Here is a 23,475-nt window from a genome sequence, read left to right as displayed (position 1 = left end):
GGGAGGTGCCCCCGGCCAGGTCCCCAGGCAGGCAGTGGCAGCCCCTGTGCCTTTGCGGGCTGGGGTCCGTTCTTCTCTCTTATGCCCGTGTGCGTTTCTCCACACTGGAGGTCTTGGTTATCTTGGGGCCAGTCATGGGTCCTTGGTGGGGGTGACATCTTCCTGGCACGGTTAACTCGGGCACACTGGCCCCAGCAACACAGAGCCGACTCAGCCAGTCTGTGTCAAGAGGCGAATGGCGGCGGGGCCGGGACAGTGGCCGTTTTCTTGCCTTGAACATGAGGCCACAACAGAGCAGTGGTGCTGTGGCTTGGATGGGTGAGCCCCCATGGAGAGAGAAGCCACATCAGGACGAGCCTGCGGGACCCCAGGACGCAGCAGACGTCGTCCTCACATTGTGGTTTATTCAGAGACAGGATGGAGCAAAACCAGCAGAGGGAAGAGGCGTAGGGTGGGTCCAGGGGGCCAGGCGCAAGCTTCCAGACTCTATAGGAGGCGCTTCACTCCCCCAAACGAGACGTGACAGCACGAGCGAGGTGCGCGCCCCAGGGAGGCTCACAAGACCCAGTGCCCGGGGGCTGTGGTCTGCTCTCTTGGCCACAGAGACCCAGCCCAGGGTTCTCACTGGGGGCCGGTCAGCCGAGACCCCAGACTCCGGGAGGAGAGCAGGTGCCCGTGTGGACCCCGTGTTTTCCCAGAGAGTGTGCGGACAGGGAGCCCCCGAGGTCGGGTTCCAGACACCGAGCGCCCTTCCCAGGACACGGCCTCAGGCCTGCAGCTTGAGCGTTTTCCTGTGCGGCATCGTAAGGACTTTGGACTTGGGTCAGTGCCCCGAGCCTGCCGGGCTGTGCGCAGGGAACCGTGGCAGCCTCACGAGGGGAGAGGACCCAGCGAGCAGACGCGGACGTCTGGGACGTAGACCTCCCACAGCACCCGGGTGTTTTAGGACGGCCATCTCCCTTCTGCCCTGCGGGGCTCGGCCCCTCATGCCCCTGGGTGACTCCTGTGTGCTGGAGGGCGCCGGATGTGGCAGCTGCTCTGCCTGGGCGCCGTGGCACTCACAGGCTCCTACGCTTGGGGTCTTCCCTCCTGCCCGTCCCCAGACAGACTCAGGGGCCAGCCCTGCTGGGCGGCGCTGCCCCATCGCTGCCTGGAGGGCCTCCGGTCACCTGGTGGCTTGTGGGGTGCAGATGGGGGCCGCCAGCAGCCACCTCCACCCTCCCCCAGAGACGCTCTGTCTGTGGGGCCGCCTGTCCTGGACGTTTCCCATCAATGGAATCACACACCGTGTGTCCTTCTGTGTCTGGCTTCTCTCACTGAGCATCGTGTTCTCAGGGTCCGTCCACGTTGCAGCGAGTGTTGGGTCTTCACCCCTTTTTATAGCTGGGTGATGCTCCCATGTGTGGAGGGACCACAGGGTGTTTATCTGTTCACGTTCATGATGGACACGTGGGTTCCCACCTTTGCTGCTGCGGACGGGTGTGCAGGTTTTCCTGTGGAGGTCTGTTTTCATTTCTCTGGGGTGGACACCCAGGAGTGGGATGATAGCCTTTTTTTGAAGAATTATAAAGCCAGATTTCTTGGTTTGTTAAATGGTACAGTTCTGGGCAGTTAGGTTAATAAGGTCTGAGTTGTCTCAGGCAGACTTTGGCCTTGAGGCACAATGAGATTAGTCGGCTAACAAAGATAGTGGTCAGAGCAGTGCTGAGGGCGTAAGGACAGCCCTGCTGCCCAGGAGACAGGCGAGGTGGTGCAGGAGAGCTGAGCCCTTGCGGCGTGTGCTCTGTCCAGCACGGCCGCCTCGGGGCGCCCCCTGCTGGCCCTGCATGGGCATGGCGTGGTCTCGGCCTCTCCCCGCCGTCCCCTTGTGGGAGCCTGGCCCCAATGCCACCGCCCCGCCGCGGCCTCCCCACTCAGGGCCTCTGCTCATTCCATCTCTTCTTTGGGGGGCAGGCAGGGGTGGGGTGCAGAGGCGAGCGAGACCCCTGAGTGATGGGCTATCCCTCTTTTCTCCTTTCAGCTGGAGAGAGGAGATTTCCTCTCGGAGGAGTGGAGAGAGCGGATCGCCAACACGAGGTACGGCCGGGCCAGAGTGAGGCTGCGAGGGCCACGGGGGCCTGCTGGGCAAGGCAGGATGGCACGGGGTGGCACAGCTCCCCATCCCCCCCCCCACCCCGGGTCGCTCCCCCTCCCCGGGGGTCATCCCAGCAGGCAGGGGCTGGAGAGAGCAGGGAGGGCCCGGAGAGTGCGGGGAGGGCCCGGGCTCAGTGCAGGTTCCTGCTCTCGGGCCTCCCCGGGATGGACGGTAGCACCGTGGCAAGCAGTCTCCAGGCCGACACCGCCGCGTGTCCTGAGCTTGCCGGCAGCTCTGCCTCCATGGCTCCTTCCCTTGTCCTGCCCAGGCCTGGGGCCGGGGAGCGGGCTGGACCCCGCGCTTGCGCACCTGGCGGCAGCAGTGGCAGCACCTGTGGAGCGCGAGGTGCTCGTGTGGCTCAGTGGGGGTGGCCGGGCCTTGGTGACTGCGGGGCGGGCGTGTCACTCTCTCAGCTCTCTGGCGGGGCTCGGGTCACACCATTTCCCTTCGACCTCGTGGTCTGGCCTCCCCCCCTTCTTTCTGCATGTGCTCGCTGCATGGCGCCCCGAGGCCCCACCACTGGGTTCCGTGCGGGCAGGTAGGGAGCAGGCGTCCCTCGTTCACAAAGGCCTGTCCTCGTCTCGCTCTCCTGTGAGAATGTCTCACCTGATTTGGGCACGCCGTCCCCCTTTTCTTGAGGGGACCGTGCTGACCCCGTGGGTGTCCCCATCAGATCAGATGGGGTCGGGGGACTCTGGAGCAGCTGCTGTGGGGGCCTCTCCCATGGGGGGCATCCAGCAGCTGTGGCCTGGCAAGGAAGAGCTCGCCCAGAGCACCGCGAGGCCCCAAGGCCGGGCTCTGCCAGGGCCCCCAGACGGTGTCCCCCAGACGGCGAGCGCCCTAGGCGCTTTGCTTCCTGTTGGAGGCGTCCCCGCCCTGATGAGCTCCTCTGCGCTCAGGGGTCTTCATCCTGGCTTCTGCGGGCCTCAGGGAGCTTCCTTGTTTCCTCTCGGGTGACTCTAGTTCGGGCAGCCCAGGGTCTGTCCTGGCTTACCCCCTCTACCCACCTTGGCCACCTTGAGGCCCTGGCGTGCAGCCTCCCCAGGCTCCGTCCCAGAGCAGGGACCCCTCCAGGCCGGCCCCACTCCCTGTCGGAGCCTCCCCAGCTCGCCGCTCTCATCAGGGCTCTGCCCGTCGGCCCCAACCTGAACCGCACCGCATCTGGGTTTCTTTCCAAGCAGTCGGCAGCGAGAGAGCTTGGCTTACACCTTCAGTGCTTCTCCTACTGCCCGTGGCCATCCTCACCCCGGTCAGATCTTCCGTTACTGTCCTAGTCCCGAGATTCCAGTCAAGTGGCGTGGAATGGCAGACAGCATGCTGCTGCCCATCATGTGCAGATGGGGAAGGGATCCCTGGTGGGGGTCCTCCGTGGGGGCAGGAGCCAGCGGGCAGAGGAGGGGACAGGTTGGGGGCCTGTGCAGGCAACAGCCTCCCACCACCCGGTGGGCGTCTTCAGGCAGCGCTTCTTCGGGCCGTCGGGTGCCAGAGAACGTTTGAGAAACGGGAGAGGATGGGCCAGGCCCTGCCTCGGAAGAACTTGGCGCTGGGCCCCCGGGTGGTAGTGCAGCTTGATGGGTCTGTGCTGCTTTCCTGCCCGGGTGTTCTCGCACCTCTCTGCCCAGGTGGCGCTCGAGCTGCCCGCTTTCCAACCCCGGGGCACCGGAGGGGCAGGCGGGGCAGCCCGTTGCCCTGGGCCTGTGTCCGTGCACGCCTTCCCAAGGAAGCCAGGGGGCTGCTTGTCGCGGTGTCTGTGTTCACGGCACCCAGGGTGGCAGTCACAGCCTCTGGGCCCTGGCACCCGTCCCCAGGCTGGGCGGAGGTGGTGCGGGCAGAGGCGGTAGGCGGCGTAGGCGCGGCGGCTGTGTGTGTGTGTGCAAGTAGAACCTCCTTTCACTCAACTGGAATATTATTTTGCAGTGTTATATTTGTGAATAACTTTGCCTTTGGTCCTGAGGTGGATCACCAGCTGAAGGAGCGGTTCGCAAACATGAAGGAAGGTAACAGACTCCCCCCCCACCCCCCACCCCCACCCCGTGCATCCCGCGTCTGCGCCTGCTCGGGGCTCTGCAGCTGTGGCCCTGATCGCAGGTGGTGGGGTCCGGACTGCCGTTGGGATCGGCCCTGGTGGGAAGGCCTCAGGCAGCGGGTCCCGTCCATGGTGGTTCTCACCGTCACCTAGGTTGTGGGAGGGTGCCTCACAGCTCAGCGTGTGTGGTGGAATAGACCCGACGCCTCCCCCGCTCAGGCCCCAGCTTGCAGCTGCCGGAAGGACTGGGGCGGGGGCCAGATTAGCAGGGGAGCTGCAGGCTGTCTGGTTCGTTCGGTTGTGGAGACAGGGAGTGACTTCTTAGTTCAAGGACGTCCTGCCTTCTAAAGGATTCTTCACGGTGTATGGGAAACTGAAACTTGATTGGGTGTCCCCACGCGATCTGGAACCCTAACTTGAGGGCGCTGAGGGCACGGGGGTTCCCCTGGCCAGCCCGTGCGGCCTTTGCTGGTCGGGTCTTTCCCGTACTTGGACCCGGGCTGCCTGGCTAGCGCCGCTCCCGCTGCTTCCCCTTCCCCCTCACACTCGGTCCCCAGGCCAGTCGAGACCCGGACGCCGGAGGGGACCTCACCCTTCTTGTGTCCAAGTAGGAGGGGCATGTTCTCCCGTGCTTATGAAAGCGTTTAGACTCACAGGTTACCTTGGGCGACGGGAGCTCCTGGTGTCTGAGCAGACTCTCCTCTCCTCAGGAACGCGGGCAGGGGTTGTTAGGTCTTCTTGTGTCCCGAGCTCCTCCCTCTGGCGTGGTGAGCTTGAGCAGGGTGGTCCCCAAGTGAGATCCCTCCAGGCCACTGAAGGTGCAGGGAGGGAGCTGCGTCGAGGTCTCGGTTTAGCCACCAGAGTGGGTTGCGCCTGCCCAGGCCCAGCAGCACACATGAGGTGTCCCTCAGCTGTGCTTGGGGCATCCTCGTGCACATGGAGCATCAGACCGATGCAGACACCTGGGTGGGAGCCTTCTACACAGCTGGGAGCTGACCAGTTTCTTTGAACCTAGTTTGTGTTCTCGTGCCCGCCCCTGGGTCCCGTGGTGAGTTGCGCTTAGGCTCAGAGTGGGAGAGCAGGTCCGGTGTGTTCCAGGAAGAGGAGACGGAGGAGTGGCTGCTTCCTCAGGCCGTCCTCCCCAGTCCGCCTCCCTCAGAAAGCTGGGCACTTTCTGTCCCAGCACCATCGATGGTCCTGACAAGCAGGGCAGCAGTGGGGGACCCATGCAGGGCCCACATTTCCCCTTGTCCTGTGCCCTCGCGCCTGCTTCTCACCTGCTGCTTTGTTTCTTCCCCGTGGGGAGGCCGGTAGCTTCCCATGTGTGGTGAACACTCAGGATGACGGCGGCTCCGTCTGTGCCCTGTGACGCGCTCTGCTCCAGGAGCGTGGTGGTCATCCCACCGCTGGTGGAGTCGCGGGCTTCTTTCCCTGGACGTCCAGTCGCACACGGCCGGGCTCTGGTCCTCGGCCGGGGGCTGTCGCCACCCGTGTGAGAACTCCAGCCTCGGGTGCCCATCCTTCTCGGGGTCCTCCTGGCAGGACGGGACCAGTCTCCTGGGCCCCCCGTGGGCTATGACCTCAGCGTGAGGTCGGATATGCTGCCCCACATGCCCACGGCCCCGCTGGGCTCTACCCGCTCCCTTTCCTGGGGCCTGGCCGGGGATGCAGCCCTGACAGTGTGTCCCCATGCTTCTCCAGTCGTGACATGAGATGGCAGGAGTCACCTGTCCTGCAGGGAGGTCTCCAGAAAGCGTCTTCATCCTTGGGCTCATGAGGGTGGCTTCTCCGGCCGCTGCTGCTGCCCCGATTCCCACGTCAGGTCTTCCCTGACGTGCCGCAGGAGCCCCGGCAGGGCAGATGTGCTGCGCTCTGTCCTGCCCGCCCCCCCACTGCTCCCTGTCCCCGCAGCTGCGGGGAGGCCCCCGTGCCATCCTGATCTCTATGGCCGGGAGACAGAAACGGGGTGTGTCCCCCAAGTTTTGTTATGAAACATTTCAAGCAAACAGGAGAGGGGAAAGGATCACCCAGCATGGACGCAGAGAGTTTCCAGCTGCCCTCAGCACCGCCGGCTGCGTGTGTGTTTGCGTGTGTGTGTGTGCAGGTGAGCATGAGCCTGAGCGTGTGGCAGGGTCACTCCTGATGGTTTTGTGGGAACGAGCGCCCTGCCCGGGCCCCTCTCCTGAGCACTCGGCGCCCATCCCCGCGCCCCACGCAGGAGAGGAGCGTGGATTCCTGCTCTGCCAGCTGCCACAGGCACCTCTTGGGCTGTGCAGTCCCGACTCTCTAGCCTTAGGGCCTCGGGTCGTGGCCCCTCCATCTTTGTGGACGCGGCCCGCTGGGCATCGGGCCTCATTGTCTCGTGGGATGTCGCCCGTTCTTCACTCATCCCTCGTGGTCATCTTGACCTTGCCCTCCGCACCCCGTGTCCCACCTGAGTGCCTGGGTGTTGCACGCGGCTGGCTCGGGGCCCCTGGTGACATGCCCACAGAAGTCCCCTCAGGTTACCTGTTGTCCCGGAAGCCTTGCAGGGGACACATTCCTAATTTGAGCGTCCTCCCTTCGACACTCTTCAGGTGCGCCCAGGGGACCCCCTCAGCCTCTGGCTGCTATGACTTTGCTGTCACAACCAGCCGACTGCCCAAACTCGCCCCTGGCCAGCCCGGGACCTGGCATCGCCGCCTCCTCGGGGTGGGGGGCGCCCAGAGGCCAGGCTGGGGCTCGGGGAGCCGTGAGCACATGCGCGAGCAGAGGGCTCATCCTGACTGCTTCAGTTTACTCACCACGCGTTTTCTTTGACTTCTATATTTGGTTCTGTATTTCCTACGCTGGAACGTTCTGGTGTATTACGTTTCCTGACAGTGTTTCATACAGGATGGGGGAAGCGTCTGTAACCTGAGGGTGACATCATCAATCATGGTGATCTCACTGCAAGAGGCTGCGAGTCCTTGTGGTTCTTTTCCCTACAATGACTGCACACGTGCCGGGAGTTAATTGGAAAAACTTTTCTGTGCAGCTGTTCCCGACCTGACCCTTCCGCATTCTGTCTGTGTGGGGTTAGGGCCCGGTTCTGCCTTAGGTTCTGTCTGTTCCTGTGGATCAGGACCCAGTTCTCCCTCAGGTTCTGTTTGTGTGGAGTCTGGGCCCGTTCTCTCTGAGGTCCTGTTTCCCTGGAGTCGGGCCTCGTCCTGCCTCAGGTTCTGTCTGTGTGTGTGGATCAAGACCTGGTTCTCCCTCAGGTTCTGTTGGTTCTGTGTTAGGGCCTGGTCCAGCCTTAGGTTCTGTCTGTGTGTCCGGACCCGGTTCTCCCTCAGGTTCTGTCTCTGGGGTCAGGGCTGGTTCTGGTCCGGGCCTGGTGTGGGTGTGGCGCATCTAGACAGTGCAGAAGTTGTAGAGGGGGTGCCCAGTGGGCCCCACGACGAGACCCAGGGGACTGTGAGGCCCTGAGCACGTTTTGCAGGAAAGCAAATCGTGAGATGGGTCGGAGCCCTCAGGCGCCGCTTTCTTTGCTTTTAGCTGTGAGGTTAGCTCAGGACTCCCAGTCCCTCGGCTTTTCTGTGTTCAGAGGGCTGGTTTCTCTGGATGCTTTTGCATCCTGGTGCTCTAAGCTTCACCAGGCTCTTGCTCGTATCGCGCACTGGTGTCCCCACGGCCAGCACTGATCCCTCTCTGTGTTTTAGGTGGCAGAATCGTGTCCTCGAAGCCCTTTGCACCTCTGAACTTCAGAATAAACAGTAGAAACTTGAGTGGTAAGAGCTCTCGTGTTGCCGAGTTCTTAACACATGTAATTATGAGCATCTGCCGTGGGTTAAAGCGGGGTCACCCGCCAGCAGTGGTGACGGCGGGGGGCGTCCCGGGTGCTGTGGGATGTGGAGCGGTGGCCGCACTCACTCCATGCGGGAGTCCCCCAGTTGTGACAACCCCAGACATCCCCAGACATGGCCCTGGGCAGGACTGTGGTGCCGGGACCCAAGGGAGCAGTGACAAGGACAAGCAGCGGTGTGTGCGAGCCCGTGGGGTGGCAGGACCCTCAGGCGCTGGGCATCCTTGCGGCTGCTTGGTTGCCACATTGGCCCCCACGGGCCTTTGGAGCCCGCCCTGTGGGCTTATCGCCCTTGTCCTTGGCCAGGTGCCTGGGTGTGGGGAGGGCCGTGGGCACCTCCCCAGCTGGCAGTTGGGACACGCCTGGGACCTGAGCCCCGCCATACCCCTCCCCCTGGTGCCCTGGCAACCCCTGACCCCTGCGCCCTGTTGTGCGCAGACATCGGCACCATCATGCGCGTCGTGGAGCTGTCGCCTCTAAAAGGCTCGGTGTCGTGGACGGGGAAGCCGGTGTCTTACTACCTGCACACCATCGACCGCACCATAGTGAGTGGCACCCCTTCCTCCCCGACCCGCCTCTCAGCGCTCACCGCGCCCGTCACTGCCTGACGTCGGTGGGTCTGGGGTGTGGCTCTTGTCCTGACAGGGTTTTCCATTGCTAATGAGACGTTTTCTTTTCCTTTTCCATTTTTAGCTTGAAAACTATTTTTCTAGTCTGAAAAATCCAAAACTCAGGGTAAGTTTGTGTATTTGTCCTTGATCTCTAAGCTGACCAGGGCCCGAGGCATCCCGAGTAGCCGGGCGTGGGCCTGGGCGCTGGGGCTCCCTGGCTGCGGCGGCCACGTCTTGAGCAGCTGCACCCTGGCCACGTTTCTTGAGAGATTTGGGGGGAGATAGGTTGGAGTTACAGCCTTTCAAAATGTCCCGCGGCCTCGTGCTCATCACTTTGTCTCTGAACCTCGTGGGACGTCTGTCCCAGTGACTTTCTCTTTGGAGGCTCAGACAAGCACGTGAGCCTTGAAGGAGCCCCCCGCCCAGGCCCTTCCTGCTGTACTAGGGCCTCTGGGTCAGGGCATGGTGATGGCCACCCCCACCTGGAGACAGAGGACGGCCTTGAGGGTGGCCCTGTCCTCCCTCCTGTTGCCGTGGGTGTCCCACAGCCCTCGCCTGTGGACAGCGTGCCCCTCGGTGGGGAAGTGGTTGTGGGGACCTTGGGACCACCCGCCGCGGGGGTGGCCAGGCCAGGCCGTCCGGGGGCCCACTGGGTTCCCAGCAGAGACTGGGTGTGGGGTGTGTGTACCTCGCTTTCCCCCAGGGCCAGGGCTGCAGGGCCCCTGCAGGCAGGAGGGTCTCCGCGGTGCCCACAGTTCAGAGGACGAGCCCCCCGCTTACTCCCCAGGAGGAACAAGAGGCAGCTCGGCGCCGGCAGCAGCGGGAGAACAAGAGCAACACGACCACCCCCACCAAGGTGCCCGAGAGCAAGACGGCCATGCCCGCCGACACCCCCATGGTGAGCGCCCCGCCCCCGGCCAGATGGGGCGGCCCCGGTCTCGGAGGAGGGAGCCAGGCTGCCCCCGGGAGCCCACATCGCCGGCTGGTCCCTCATGTGGTCTTCCGCTAGGACTCTGGTGCTGAGGAAGAGAAAGCCGGGGCGACCACTGTTAAGAAGCCATCTCCCTCCAAGGCCCGGAAGAAGAAGCTGAACAAGAAGGGCCGGAAGATGGCCGGCCGGAAGCGCGGACGTCCCAAGAAGATGAGCACCGCCAACCCCGAGCGCAAGCCCAAGAAGACCCAGAGCGCACTGGACCTGCTGCACGCCCAGACTGTGTCGCGGGCGGCGTCACCCTCGCCGCAGGGTGAGTGCCTCCTCGCCCCCGCCCCGCTGTGCTCTGGGGTCCCGGGGAGCCTCACTGCTGTCCCTTTTCCTGCTGGCCCGGGCAGAAGCCACTGCGACAGCGTCTGTGCTGAGTACTCGGAGATGGGGGTGGGGGGGCTCCAGCTCCAGAGCCTCCCGAGGGCTCTCCAGGGGTCCCGTGCAGAAGCCCCGCTCAGGCAGGGCGAAGTGCCGTGGTTTGGGGTCTGGTGGCGGCTTGGCTGGGCAGCTGGGGCATCGCGCAGGGCCTGGCGTCTAGAGAGCGTGACCCGCTGTCTCCCCGCAGGCGCCCCCTACCAGCTACCTCCCAGCACGCAGCGACGCCCCCCTGAGCAGCTGCTGCTGGCGCCCGCCCCGCCTGCCCTACACCGGCTGCTAGGTGAGCCACCCCAGGGGGGCGCGGGGGGAGGCCGGGCGGACGGGGTGGCTTGTTCGCAGACCCCCTGGGAAACCCACGCTGCATGGCCAAGCGCACCACCCCCAGGGCTCAGGCTCAGTCCTGCCAGGGCACGCCTGGGCTTCGGGGTCAGCGGGGCCCGTGCGGCAGTCTGAGGCTGCAGTCCTGCCCCAGGGGAAGTGAGGCCACATCTGGGGGCATCATCACAACTGGAGGGGTGGCTCCTGGCGTCAAGAAGGTGGAGGCCAGGGATGCTGTTCCACCACCCACGGTGCCCAGGGTGCCCCGCAGAGAAGGACCCAGCCTCGTGTCTGCAGTGTCAGGGAGACCTGTCCGGGATGAGCCCGGTGCCCCGAGGGAGCAGGGCCCTGTCCTGCCGAGTCCAGCTCGTGCTCACGTGGCTGGGCTGCCTTGAGATGCCTCGTCCCTTCAGAAAGTGGATGAAGGAAACTCCTGTACAATTTTCTCAATTCAACATTGGTAGCATATGTTTACCGAGAAGACCGGCAGACTGGCTGACCACAACCCATGTGTCCTTGGGGAGAACGAAAACGCGGGCTGGGGATGGCAGGAGCTGTGAGGGTCCCCACGTGGGCGCGAGCCCCACGTGGCGGCAGGACATGCTGAGGCAGTGTGGGGACACGGGCCCCGGCACCGCTTGGGCCCTGGGGAACCTGCGCGTGGTTCCCGAACTCCACCCACCCCCGCCTCGAGCCTCAGCTGGAGGGTTTCTGAGTTAAAACCTTGTCTTGGCTCCCCTCGTAGAATCCTTCAAGATTCAGTACCTACAGTTCCTGGCGTACACAAAGACCCCTCAGTACAAGGCCAACCTGCAGCAGCTGCTGGACCAGGAGAAGGTGACCCGCACGTGGTGCTGCCAGACCCAGCTGCCCTTACCTACGGGGTCCGATGGCCCCGGGGCCGCGGCTGGCCGGGCCCTGCTGCCCCGTTTGAGGCGTCCTCGTCTGGGGACAGTGTGCCCTGCAGCCTCGGTGGCGGAGCTGGGGTGGGGGGCTGTGAGGTGCGGCCGCCCTCATGCGGGCCTGGTGCGGGCACCCCAGCTTTCCTGAGGGCGGGAAGCGTCAGGCTCTGTGGCTCCTGGTAACGTGGTGCTACGTTCCGGGGTGAGGCCCGGATGGGGGTCTGGCCAACCTCCTCACGGGTGCGTGTCTGCCACCGTGTCCGCCAGGCGGGCTGCAAGTCGGGCGGGGTGCCCTTCCCGGGGGCCTCACGCTCATGGCCCTGCCCCGCAGGAGAAGAACGCCCGGTTGCTGGGCGCCGTGCAGCAGCTGTTCGGCCACTGCCAAGCTCAGAAGGAGGAGATCAAGAGGCTTTTCCAGCAGAAACTGGATGAGGTAGGCGCCCTGCCCTGGCCACCCTGAGGCCACGCAGACGGCCCTGGTGCGGGATGGAGGGCAGGCAGGGCCCAGGGCCCAGCCGGACGTCTGGCCAAGATCCAGAGGGACTGGTGCCCTCCTGGTGCTCTTCACCTTGAGTCTCCCTGATGGAGAGGCCCGGAGGTGGTCAGAGGGAGGCTTCCTGCCTCGCGATGCCCCTGGCCCCCGTGAGAGCCCCCCTTTGCCATCGTTTGTCCTCAGCTGGGAGTGAAGGCGCTGACCTACAACGACCTGATCCAAGCGCAGAAGGAGATCTCAGCTCACAACCAGCAGCTGAGGGAGCAGACGGAGCAGCTGGAGAAGGGCAACCGGGAGCTAAGGAGCCAGAGCCTGCGGCTGGTGCGCTGGCGGGACTGGCGGTCTGCCCGAGGCGGGGCCCCCCAGGCCGGGCCGGGTCTCGGGATGGAGAGATGACCGAGGGCAGCCCCCGAGTCTGCGGCAGTGGGTCCTGGCAGCCCCCCGCCCCCCGTCCCCGTCCTCCCTCAGGATCCTCGCGGGGCGTCCAGGGGCCTCCGATGCCTCACGGCTGCCCACCCATCCCCACAGCTCAAGGCACGGTGCGAGGAGCTGAAGCTGGACTGGTCCACGCTGTCCCTTGAGGGCCTGCTGAAGGAGAAGCAGGCCCTGAAGAGCCAGATCTCGGAGAAGCAGAGGCACTGCCTGGAGCTGCAGGTAGGAAGCCTGTCGGAGGCGGGGGGGGGGGCTCCGGGCTTCAGCTGGGGCGCCGGGACCAGCGTCCTAGGCCCAGTCCCCGCCGCACCGCCCGGGCTTGCGAGCGCCTTGTTTCTGAGGCCGCCGGTGGCGGCCCTCGCTTGCACCATGAGAGCGGCTCATACTGACGAGGTGAGCAGAGGATGGTGCAGGAAGGAAGGACGGACAGATCAGCACGCAGGTGCGGGCTTTCCGGAAGCCCGTCTGCAGGCCGAGGCCTCCCACCACTTTGCGTCTCCCCAGCGAGGTTTCGTGATTTACGTGAAGCTTTCGCTGTTGCCCGGCCCTGGGGGCTCTTTCAGGGATGGGTTACTGCAGAATGGCACTGCAGTGAATTCCTCTGCACCGGAGGCTGCTCTGGAGGCTACGTCCCTAAAGACACGTGTCCCCCAAGTAGCCGTTGGAGTGGCTGTAGGTCACGGGATACGGTGTTGCGCTGCCTCCTGTGGTGGCCCGGCCCTGCTGCCAGCCTGTGTGCAGAAGTCTCAGGAGGCTGCGCGCTGGGCCCTCACGCTCCTGTGTCACCGAGAGGCGGCCCGAAGCTGTGGGCCCTTGATTCATTGTGGGGAGAGCCAAACGATGCCTCAGGCCCCAGCCCCCGGGGCCGATACCTTACCCTCGCAGTCACAGTGACAGCCACGGAGCCTGGGCCCCTCGCTTCCTCAGGCCGGCGCGTCTGCCCGTCACACTAGCCGGCCCACGTCCCTGTCGCTCTTGCACGACCATCCCTGCCAGTGAGGTGCTGGGCATGGGGCCTCTCAGGCCTGACGCCTCCTCTCGTCCCCCAGATCAGCATTGTGGAGCTGGAGAAGAGCCAGCGGCAGCAGGAGCTCCTGCAGCTGAAGTCCTGCGTGCCGCCCGACGACGCCCTGTCCCTGCACCTGCGCGGGAAGGGTGGCCTGGGCCGAGAGCCGGAGGCCGAGCCCGGCCGGCCACACCTGGAGCTGGACTGTGCCAGGTTCTCCCTGCCCCACTTGAGCAACATGAGCCCGGAGCTGTCCATGAACGGCCACGCGGCCGGCTATGAGCTCTGCGGCGCGCTGAGCCGGCCCTCGCCCAAGCAGAACACCCCCCAGTACCTGGCCTCCCCCCTGGACCAGGAGGTCGTGCCCTGCACCCCGAACCACAGTGGCCGGCCGAGGCTCGAGAAGTTGTCCGGCCTGGCCCTGCCCGACTACACCAGGCTCTCCCCGGCCAAGCTGGTGCTGCGGCGCCACCTGAGCCAGGACCACACAGCCAACAGCAGGGCGACCGCCAGCGAGCTGCACTCACGGTGAGCTCGTGGTGGGGGGCCTTCTGAGCGGGGGATCGTCAGTTTGGAAGAGAATCTCGGGGGTTGTTAGGCCCAGGCGGCCAGCTCTGAACGCAAAATTGTGGCTCTGAGGGCTCCCCAGAAAATGACCGAGGACACGTCTCGTTTCCAGAGCTGAGCATGCCAAGGAGAACGGCCTCCCGTACCAGAGCCCTGGCATCGCCAACGGCATCAAACTGAGCCCACAGGACCCTCGGCCCTCGTCCCCTGCGGCCTTGCAGATGACAGGAGAGAAGAGCAGTGAGAAGGTGAGGCCACCGCTCTTGTGAAAGTGCCCACGCGTGGGGTGGAGTAGGGCTGAGAGGGAAGGTGGGAGGCTGCCTGGCCGCGCCCTAACCCTGGGGTGAGGCTGGAAGAGTGGGATTGTCTCTGGGGAAAGGAGAGGCCGGGTTGAGCAACAGGGGAAGGGAAAAGCCTGTTGCACTCCTGTGATGGGGTGTGTGCTGGGGTGATGGGTGGGGGCCCTGGCAGGTCGGGAGGATCGCTTTGGGGTGGGGGTGACTTGTCACTGGTTGGAGGGCTGCTGTGTCCCTCGGGGCGGTGCTCAAGGCCCAGTTTCCTGGTCAGCGGGAGCAGGCTGGCCCGGTGGTGTGTCTGCAGGGTTTGAAGGAGCGCACCTACGCCAGCAGTGGGGAGGCCATCACCAGCCTGCCCGTCAGCATCCCGCTCAGCACCGTGCAGCCTAGCAAGCTGCCAGTCAGCATCCCTCTGGCCAGCGTGGTGCTGCCCAGCCGCGCCGAGAAGGTGGTGAGTGAGGCCCTCGGCCTGGAAGCCTGGCGTCCCCAGGCACCGTGTGTAGGCGCCAGGAGAGCCGGTGCTCTTGTTCTTTCCCCTCGAGGCCCAGAGCCTTCTTGTTCAATTGCACGTGGTTAAGTTTGGAGCTTACCGTGATGCCCAAGAAAAACAGAATGTCTGATGTCCACATTTAATTCCAGTAACATTTTGCCACTTTTACTTTAGATCCTTTTAGTAAAAGGTGACGTGTGCAAACGGAGAGGGACTAAAACTTCCAGATTCTGTAGAAACTTCTCCCTTTCCTTCTAGTTCACATGTGCATTCAGCGTCACACGCATGGACTTGGAAATGACACTCTCCTGTGGAGTGGGCTGTTCGTGTTTATGGAGATGTCACTCACACACAACTCACCCACCTAAGGTGTTCGGTGCAGTGGGTTTTAGTACATTCACCAGTCGTGCAGCCATCTCTAGTTCCAGAACATTCCATACCCCCAAAAGGAAGCCCATCCCCACCAGCAGTCACCCCCATCCCCTCCCCAGCCCCTGACAACCAGGAGCCTACTGTCTGTCTCTGTGGATCTGCCTGTTCTGAATATTTCCTGTCAGTGGAATCACAGACTGTGTGTCCTTCTGTGTCTGGCTTCTCTCACTGAGCATCGTGTTCTCAGGGTCCATCCACGTGGTAGCGAGTGTCAGGGCTTCTCTCCTTTTCGTGGCTGAGAGATGTTCCACCATACAGACGGACCACATTGTGTGCATCCGTCACCTGTTGGTGGTCATCTGGGGTGTTTCCACTTCGGGGCTGTTGTGAATTGTGCTGCTGAGGACATGCGTGTGCGGGTTTTGTGTGGGTACTTGCTGTTGTCTGGCTCCATGTAGGAGTGGAGTTGCTGGGTCAGATCATAACGGCTGCCCTCACTGCTCTCCCTGCCCATTTATCCCTGGCCCAATGCTTGCCTGTTAGCCAGGGCCATCCCTTAGAACCGAGGTCAGACACCTGTGCCTCACCTCGTGAGAACCTTCCCGTGGCTGCCCACCAGGCTCACACCCTGAGCGGCCACTTGCCCTTCCGTGCTCGTGGCCTCGGGCCCTTGGCACGTCCTGTGGCGTATGGCCGGATCAGCTGAGAACCTGCATTTTCTCTCCGCAGAGAAGCACCCCCAGCCCCGTGCCGCAGGCCCGAGAGTCCTCGTCCACACTGGAGAAGCAGATGGGTGCTGGCACCCACGGCTCCGGGTGCAACGCTGCTGGGAGCAGAAGCCTCGCCCTGGCCCCTGCAGGTTAGGGCTCCCTCCCGTGCGAGGACCCAGAGGTGCTGGGTGGGCTCAGCATGTCAGCTGCACAGCGTGGCCCGGGGCTCGGGGGCTCCGAGCTGGGCTGTCCCGCTCTGCTCATCTCAGCTGGCTGTGTTCGGCCTGGGCCCATGCCAGTCCTCTGGGCGATGGCGTCCTCATCCAACCGCGTTCCAGCGGTTCTGCTCCTCCTCAGAGAGCTTCGAGTGAGGCTTCCGGGCGGGGCCCTGCGACCTAGAGGGTGCCTGTCACCACTGCCCAGCCATGGATCCCATCGGGGGCAGCGGGCATGTGTGGTCAGGTTGCTTGCCTGTGTCCACATGGCCTGATCTATGCCTGTTCTTCTGGGGATAAAGAGCACAGTGAGGAGGCTGCTGTTGGGACGGGCGTCCCGCCTCTGGCGCTGCTGCTCTCGCGTGGGGAGGGCGTCACCGCTGGTGGTGCCCGGGGTCCACCGGCTTGTGCGTGAGCTCCAGGGCCCAACCAACCCAGGCCCAGAAGTGGGAAGAGCACACAAGTGACGGCCCAGGGGTCCCCACTTGTCCTCACCCGAACCTGGTTCCGTGGTGCCGTCTCAAGGTGCTGGGCACCGAGCATGCGGAGAGCTGAGCTTCCTTGCGCTCCGCCGGGTTCGGCCAGGTGGGCATCCTTTCCCGGACGAGCTCCCCTGAGAAAGCGTGTCCTTCCTACAGGCTTTGCCTATGCCGGCTCAGTGGCCATCAGTGGGGCCCTGGCAGGCAGCCCGGCACCACTCGTCTCTGGAGCCGAGCCCCCCGCCCTGGACGAGTCCTCCAGCTCCGGAAGCCTCTTTGCCACTGTGGGGTCCCGCAGCTCCACCCCTCAGCACCCCCCGCTGCTGGCGCAGCCCCGCAACTGCGGCTCGGCCTCGCCCGCCCCCCAGCTCTGCGCCAGTCCCCGGCTCGGCGCTCAGGGCCCGCTCCCCGACACCAGCAAAGGAGACCTGCCCTCTGAGGCCGGCTTCTCGGATCCCGAGAGTGAAGCCAAGAGAAGGATCGTCTTCACCATCTCGGCCGGCTCTAGCAGCGCCAAGCAGTCACCTTCCAGCAAGCACAGCCCTCTGTCCTCGGGCGCCCGCGGTGACGGCGGCCAGAGCCACGGGCAGGACAGCCGCAAGAGGGGCAGGAGGAAGCGGGCAGCGGCGGGGACCCCCGGCTTCAGCTCGGGCGTGTCCCCCAAGCGCCGGGCCCTGCCGTCCGTCGCCGGCCTCTTCACCCAGTCTTCAGGGTCCCCCCTGAACCTCAACTCCATGGTGAGGCTGGGAGTGGCGTTGGGGGCGGTAGGTCCAGGGCGCTCCAGGGGCCTGCTGACGGGCTTGTGCGTCTGACCCCTCAGGTCAGCAACATCAACCAGCCCTTGGAAATCACGGCCATCTCGTCCCCCGAGAGCTCCCTGAAGAGCTCGCCTGTCCCTTACCAGGACAACGACCAGCCGCCCGTGCTCAAGAAGGAGAAGCCCCTGAGCCAGACCAACGGGGCCCACTATTCCCCGCTGACCTCGGATGAGGAGCAGGGCTCTGAGGACGAGCCCAGCAGTGCCAGGCGAGTGGGGCCGACGGGGCAGGTCCCTGTGGCCAGGACGCGGGGCAGGCAGCTTCCCACCTGCTGCTGGGTGGTGGGCACAGGGTCCCGACCTCACTTGGGGCACTTCCTGGAGCAGACAGGCCCCTTCCTGGATCGTTCACTTTAACTGTGTAAGAAACAGCCCGTGAAGGGCCCAGGGCATCTGAGAGCCTCTCGCCACGTGCGTGTGGGGCAGGGCTGACCCCTGAGTCTGTAGCTCCCGGGGCGGCGGCGCGAGGCGGGTGTTTCTTGGTGGCAGAGAGAAGGGGAGGGCGGCCGCCACAGCGCAGAGCCAAGAGGCAGGCGTGCAGGCTCCCATCAGTGCCTGGTGTCCACTCAGCTGACGGTGAAGAGTGCTTTCTTCCTGGGTTTTTTTTCAATAACAGCTTTATTAGGTATAATTCATATACCACACTGCGCGCTTGAAACGTGCGACCCAGTGGTCTTTGACATATTCGTGGGGTTGTGCAGCCATCACCGCTGTCGGTTTTAGAACATTTTCATCACCACAGAAAGAACCCCTGTACCCTTAAACACTTGACTCCCCAGCCCCTCCCCCAGTCCCTGGCCCCCACAATCTACTTCCTGTCTCTGTGGATCTGACTCCTCTAGGGACCCCGTGAGTGGGATCAGGCAGCGTGTGTCCTGTGTCTGGTTTATTTCACTGAGCATCCTGTCCTCAGGTTCATCCGTGGTGTAGCAGGTGTCAGAACCTCCTTCCTTTCTGTGTGTATATATCACGTTTTGTTTATCCACCGTGTGTCCGTGGACGCTTGGGTTGCTTCGTTTTCAGCTGTTGTGAATCGTGCTGCTATGAACGTCCCTATACTACATGTGTTTTTACTTGAAAACGTGTTTGCAATTTACCCAGTACTTAGGCGTGGAATTGCTGGATCTCATGTGGCGAGTCTGGGTTTAACGTTTTGAGGAACCACCAGACTTTTCCACGGCAGCTGCCCCATCTCACATTGCTGCCAAGCATGCACAAGGGTGCCAGTTTCTCCACATCCTCACCGGCACTTGTTATTTTCTGGGTTTGTTTTTAGTACGGTAGCTATTTCTGTGAGGGTGTGGTGGTGTCGCCATGGTTTTGACCTCATCTCCCTCGTAGTCGACGACACTCAGCATCATCTGTTCCTCAGACAGATGTCTGTTCAGGTCCCGGCCCCACTCTTGAGTCGGGTTGTCTTGTGCTGCTGTTGTTATGTCATGAGAGTTCTTTAGACGTCTACGTACCGGATCCCTTGTCAGGTACGGGATCTGCAGCTGTGTTCTCCCGTCCTGTGGGTGGTGTGTTCACTCCATTGCTGGTGTCCTTTGAGGCATAAGAGTGTTCAGTGTTGACAAGATCCCGTGTGTTGTGTATCTGTGTTTTCTTTATTATTATTTTTCTTTAAAATTAATTTATTTTTGGCTGCGTTGGGTCTCTGTTGCTGCGTGAGGGCTTTCTCTAGTTGCGGCGAGCGGGGGCTACTCTTCGTTGAGGTGCACGGGCTTCTCATTGCAGTGGCTTCTCCTGTTGCGGAGCAGGGTCTCTAGGCGCGCGGGCTTCAGTAGTTGTGACATGCAGGCTCACTAGTTGTCGCGCACGGGCTTAGCTGTTCCACGGCCTGTGGGATCTTCCCAGACCAGGCTCGAACCCGTGTCCCCTGCATCAGCAGGCGGATTCTTACCCACTGCGCCACCATGGAAGTCCCTTTCTTTAATTTTATTCAATTCTTAATTTATTTATTTTGGTCGCTCTGGGTCTTAGTTGTGGCATGTTTAGTTGCGGCATGTGGGATCTTTAGTTGCGGCATGCAGACTTTTAGTTGCGGCATGCATGTGGGATCGAGTTCCCCCACCAGGGATCGAACCCGGGCCCCCTGCACTAGGGGCACGGAGTCTTACCCGCTGGACCGCCGGGGGACGTCCCTGTGTTTTCTTCAGTTGCCTGTGTTTTCAGTGTCTTGTTGACTTACCCTTCCACATACGAAAAGTACATTTTACAAGTTCTGGATTCTTTGGCGAGTTCTGTGTCTCTGGAGGTCATAGTTCTTCGGGACGGTCCACAAAAATCCTGACACATGAAGCACACACTGCTCTGTACTTCGGTACAGCTATGGGTACAGCTTGCTGGGGAGTTAACGTGCTAGGTGCTGCGCATCTGCCTCTGTGGACGACGCGGTCTCCTAGAGCTTGAGAGCACGTTAAGCATGGAGACAGTTCTGTCTGGGACTCGCGGCTGTCTTTGCGTGTTGGGAAACGGCATCCCTGCTCCTCCGCCGGGGCCTGGCTCTCACCACAGCCGTCATCGTGCCGGCACAGGTGCCACCGCACGGGCATGGGGGCGCCCGGGGGCCCTGACAGCGGGTCATGCATTGCTGGCTTACTGACCCCGCTGGGCAATTTGGTGTAAACGTATAGCGCTCTGGTGTGCCCGTGGATTGCAAACATTTATCATCTCTTTTTTTTTCCTAATAGAATTGAGAGAAAAATTGCAACCATCTCCTTAGAAAGCAAATCTCCTCCGAAAACCTTGGAAAATGGTGAGTTTGGTGCTCCCGATGCCTGAGTCCTTGGTGCCCGGCCTCTGAGGAGCCACACGGGGCTTCCAGAGTGGTCCCTGGGTGGTGTGGGTGCCGCCCGGCCTCCTGGCCCCTTTCCCTGTGGACATGGCGGGCGCTCTGGGTGCTGCCTGGGTAGATGGGGCACATGTGGTGCTCTGTGCTGACACGCTGGCCCTCCCGCACAAGCAGCCCTGCTCCCTGAGTTTCTCCCACGGCCCCACCCTCGCCAGGTCTGCCCCGTCCTCCGCCATGGGGGCTTGTCTTGGGGGCGGGGGTCATTCCGAGCCGGCGGTGGTCTGGTCCCCGTAGCTTCCGCTCTGCCCCACCCAGCCCAGGCCTCATAGCCGCTGCCTCTCCTGGCAGGGGGCGGCCTGGCGGGAAGGAAGGTGCCAGCCAGCGAGCCGGTCAACAGCAGCAAGTGGAAGTCCACCTTCTCGCCCATCTCCGACCTCGGCCTGGCCAAGGCAGCCGACAGCCCGCTGCAGGCCGCCTCCGCTCTGAGCCACAACTCCCTGTTCGCTTTCCGGCCCGGCCTGGAGGAACCTGGCGCGGCTGATGCCAAGCTGGCTGCCCACCCCAGGAAGAGCTTCCCAGGCGCGCTGCCGGGGGCGGGCGGGCTGAGCCCCAGCAGCCATCCCGCCAGCAGCTTCGCCCTGGGCGGGGGCCTGGCGGCCGACCTCAGTTTACACAGCTTCAGCGATGGTGCTTCTCTCTCCCACAAGGCCCCCGAGGCGGCCGGCCTGGGCACCCCCCTGAGCTTTCCCGGCCCGCGGGGCAAGGAGGGCGGCGCCGCAGACCCCGGCCCCTTCGTGAACAAGAGACAGCTGGACGGACTGGCCCCGAAGGGCGAGGGGGGCCCACCTGTGTGCGGGCCCGCGGACAAGGCCTCAGCGACGCACGGCAAGGCGGGCAAGGGCCGTGACCGCGAGCCCGACGTCAAGAACGGCCACAACCTCTTCATGGCCGCTGCTGCTGCTGCTGCCGCCGCCGCTGCCACCCCCCCCCGGGGGCCTCCTCAGCGGCCCGGGCCTTGCCCCGGCGGCGTCCTCGGCAGGGGGCACGGCCCCGTCCGCCCAGACCCACCGCCCCTTCCTGGGCGCCTTCGCCCCCGGCCCGCAGTTCGCACTGGGCCCCATGTCCCTGCAGGCCAACCTGGGTCCGTCTGTGCTGCAGTCCCTGTTCAGCTCCGTGCCCGCCGCCGGCCTGGTGCACGTCTCAACCGCCGCCACCAGACTGACCAACTCGCACGCCATGGGCAGCTTCTCCTCCGGGGTGGCCGGCGGTGCAGTCGGAGGTAGGCAGCGCCCTCTGGCCGTGCGGGACCCGCTGGGGGATGGGCCGCGGGCCGCATGCTCTCACCGGCGCCCTCCGGGACCGCTGGGTTTAACCACCGCTGTTTGCAGGTTCCCTTCCAGGGCCCCCTGAGGGGGGAGAGGCTGTGCCCGCGTATCCCCTTGGGTCCACTTTGCACCCGTCACCTCGTTCCTTTTCGCGAAACGCAGACGTGACTGTCGTGTGGGCAGAGCGCTCAGGCGTGAGTCGGCCTGTGCCACGCTCTCTGGTCTGACGGCGTCCCTCTCGCTCTCAGGGGAGCTGGCGCCAGACGGAGCTCTCTCCTTCCTCCCCGCGGAGGTCACCTGTCAGGCCTGACGCAGCCCGGGCTCTGGGCAGCCTTGGGGCCGGCGCTGGGGAAGAACCAAGGGCCGCGGCGCCCGCCAAATGCACCGTGGCGCGTGCGGGGTGGAGAGGAGTGCAGGGAGCCACAGCCGGCCCCTCACCGGGCACGGGCGCCGGGGCTGGGCTGGGGAGGGGAGGGGAGGGGAGCCGTCCTGCAGGTTATCCCAGCGCCTGCGCTCCCGCTGCCTGCGCTTCACCCTCACCTGTGCCGCTCGCACGCGGAGCTGGAGCTGCAGCCGCCGTCGGCTTCCCCTTCTCCGCGCGCCTTCCTTGGCTTGGCTGGTGATGCCCGCCTGTTGAAGCTGGGTTTTTCTCTCCTGTTTGCAGGTGCCTTTAACCACGCGGTGCCTCCCGCCTCCGCTCATCCGTTTGGAGCCAGTTTCGGCAGTGGGGCTGCATGTCGCAGCGCCACGCTGAGCCTAACCCCGCTGCAGGCGGTGGCCAGCACCCCGGCCTCTTCCTTTCAGGCCCCGCCCCCTGCGGAGCCGAGGCCGGCCCCGCCCCCTCCGCACCTGGGCCGGCCCCCTCTGGGGCCGCCCGCCCTCCACGCCCCGCCCCCTCCTAACGCCGCCTTGCCTCCGCCCCCCGCGCTGCTCCCGGCTAACTCTGAGCCCGTGCTCCTGCAGAACCTCGCGTCCCTCCCAGCTAACCAAGCTTTCTTACCTGCCTCCTCTGCTGCCTCTGTGCCGCCTGCTAACGCCTCTCTGTCCATCAAGCTCGCCTCACTTCCGCACAAGGTGTCCCGCCCCTCCTTCACGGTGCACCACCCGCCCCTGCCCGGGCTGGCCCTGGCCCAGGCCGCGCCCGTGATCCCGCAGGCCAGCTCCACGGGGCCGCCCGCCGTGTGGGTTTCCCTTGGCATGCCACCTCCGTATGCCGCGCGCCTTGCGGGGGTTAAGCCGCGATAAAGACCTTGCTTAGCTAGCAGTTCGTATTCTGTAAGGTAAGGCTAGAGCTCGACCAGGCGGCCCATACGAGAACCTGAACTGACCTTCCTTTGCAGAAAACAGGCGGGCCCGCGGGGCTCCGTGGAGGGGCCCGGGGGCCAAGGTTGCTCTCCTGCGGCCGGGAGGTGCGAAGGCGAAGAGCCAGGGAGGCAAGGGAACCCGGGCGGCGAGAGCAGAGAGAGGGAGGGTGTGGCTGGCCCCGCCCCCTCCGCCGCTGCCGGTGGACCCTCCCCCCAGGTCGCCCAGGGAGGGGGCCAGGAGGAGTCAGTCAGTCAGGGTTGGCGTCCTGGCCGGGTGGAGCCTAGCTCGAGCTTGCCGCCGCCCTAGGCTTGGCGTCTGCAGCAGCCTGGGACCTGGGCAGCCCCGGCGTGGGGTCATGGGGGCAGCTCAGGATCCCAGCTTTGTCTTTGTGTGCGCTCTTGGGCCCCTCAGCCCGTTTCCATAAACGCGCCTTGTGAGGGTTTGGGGAGAGCTCAACGCGTTTAAGGCACCTGGTACACGGCAGGCCTTCTGGACGTGGGGGTCGCGTTTGTTGGGCTCCTTAGCTAGAGGGCCTGCCTGCAGGGGCCGATGGGCAGCAGGGTGAGTGTGGCGCCAGCCCCACAGGCAGGAACGCCGGGCCGGTGGCGGGGCTCTGTAGCTGTGGCCGAGGCCCGGCTCCTCCGGCCTCCGAGGCGCACGGGCTGCCTTTCAGACCGTCCGTGTGGGGGTCAGCGGAGACAAGCGTAGGAAGGGCCCGCTTTCGGGAGCTGGAGGGGGCAGGTGTCTGCGAGGCCTCCAGGGAGGGTCCTGGGCCCCGGTGCAGCTGGCCTGGCCACTGCTGGTGCCATGTCCACATCCCCTTGGGGCCAGGACTGGAGCGGGGGTCCTGCCTGCCGTCCTTGGCTGGCTGTCGTGTTTTTAAGTGGAAACAGATGGGAGGCCGCTGGAGTCTGACGGCCTCCTGGTCAGGGTGCAGGTCAGTGGACAGCCCTACCCGAGGCCTGGGGATGGGCTGTGCCTCGGTTGTTGGAAAAGCCCA

At 64.2% G+C, this 23,475-nt stretch overlaps 1 protein-coding gene across 1 annotated transcript in view; it reads left to right on the top strand.

The window, feature by feature from the left end:
- DOT1L (DOT1 like histone lysine methyltransferase) overlaps positions 1 to 22,501 on the top strand; it is a 50,657-nt gene extending 28,156 nt beyond the window's left edge. The window contains 22 exon segments of the mRNA XM_027085668.1: positions 2,021 to 2,076; positions 4,052 to 4,131; positions 7,841 to 7,909; positions 8,422 to 8,528; positions 8,677 to 8,718; positions 9,382 to 9,492; positions 9,604 to 9,838; positions 10,142 to 10,234; positions 11,018 to 11,109; positions 11,506 to 11,607; positions 11,851 to 11,988; positions 12,196 to 12,321; positions 13,149 to 13,633; positions 13,785 to 13,920; positions 14,273 to 14,419; positions 15,560 to 15,689; positions 16,394 to 16,971; positions 17,055 to 17,260; positions 19,745 to 19,809; positions 20,194 to 20,828; positions 20,830 to 21,124; positions 21,835 to 22,501. Of these exon segments, the coding sequence (XP_026941469.1) occupies positions 2,021 to 2,076; positions 4,052 to 4,131; positions 7,841 to 7,909; positions 8,422 to 8,528; positions 8,677 to 8,718; positions 9,382 to 9,492; positions 9,604 to 9,838; positions 10,142 to 10,234; positions 11,018 to 11,109; positions 11,506 to 11,607; positions 11,851 to 11,988; positions 12,196 to 12,321; positions 13,149 to 13,633; positions 13,785 to 13,920; positions 14,273 to 14,419; positions 15,560 to 15,689; positions 16,394 to 16,971; positions 17,055 to 17,260; positions 19,745 to 19,809; positions 20,194 to 20,828; positions 20,830 to 21,124; positions 21,835 to 22,415 (4,509 nt within the window). The 3' untranslated portion in view covers positions 22,416 to 22,501.
- Positions 22,502 to 23,475: the final 974 nt, after the last annotated feature.

The sequence above is a fragment of the Aethalodelphis obliquidens genome, unplaced genomic scaffold (assembly GCF_003676395.1).
Source record: "Aethalodelphis obliquidens isolate GAN/ISIS:26980383/991018 unplaced genomic scaffold, ASM367639v1 scaffold53, whole genome shotgun sequence".
In the NCBI taxonomy this organism is placed as follows: Eukaryota; Metazoa; Chordata; class Mammalia; order Artiodactyla; family Delphinidae; genus Aethalodelphis; species Aethalodelphis obliquidens.
This window is presented reverse-complemented; position numbering and strand designations above follow the sequence as displayed.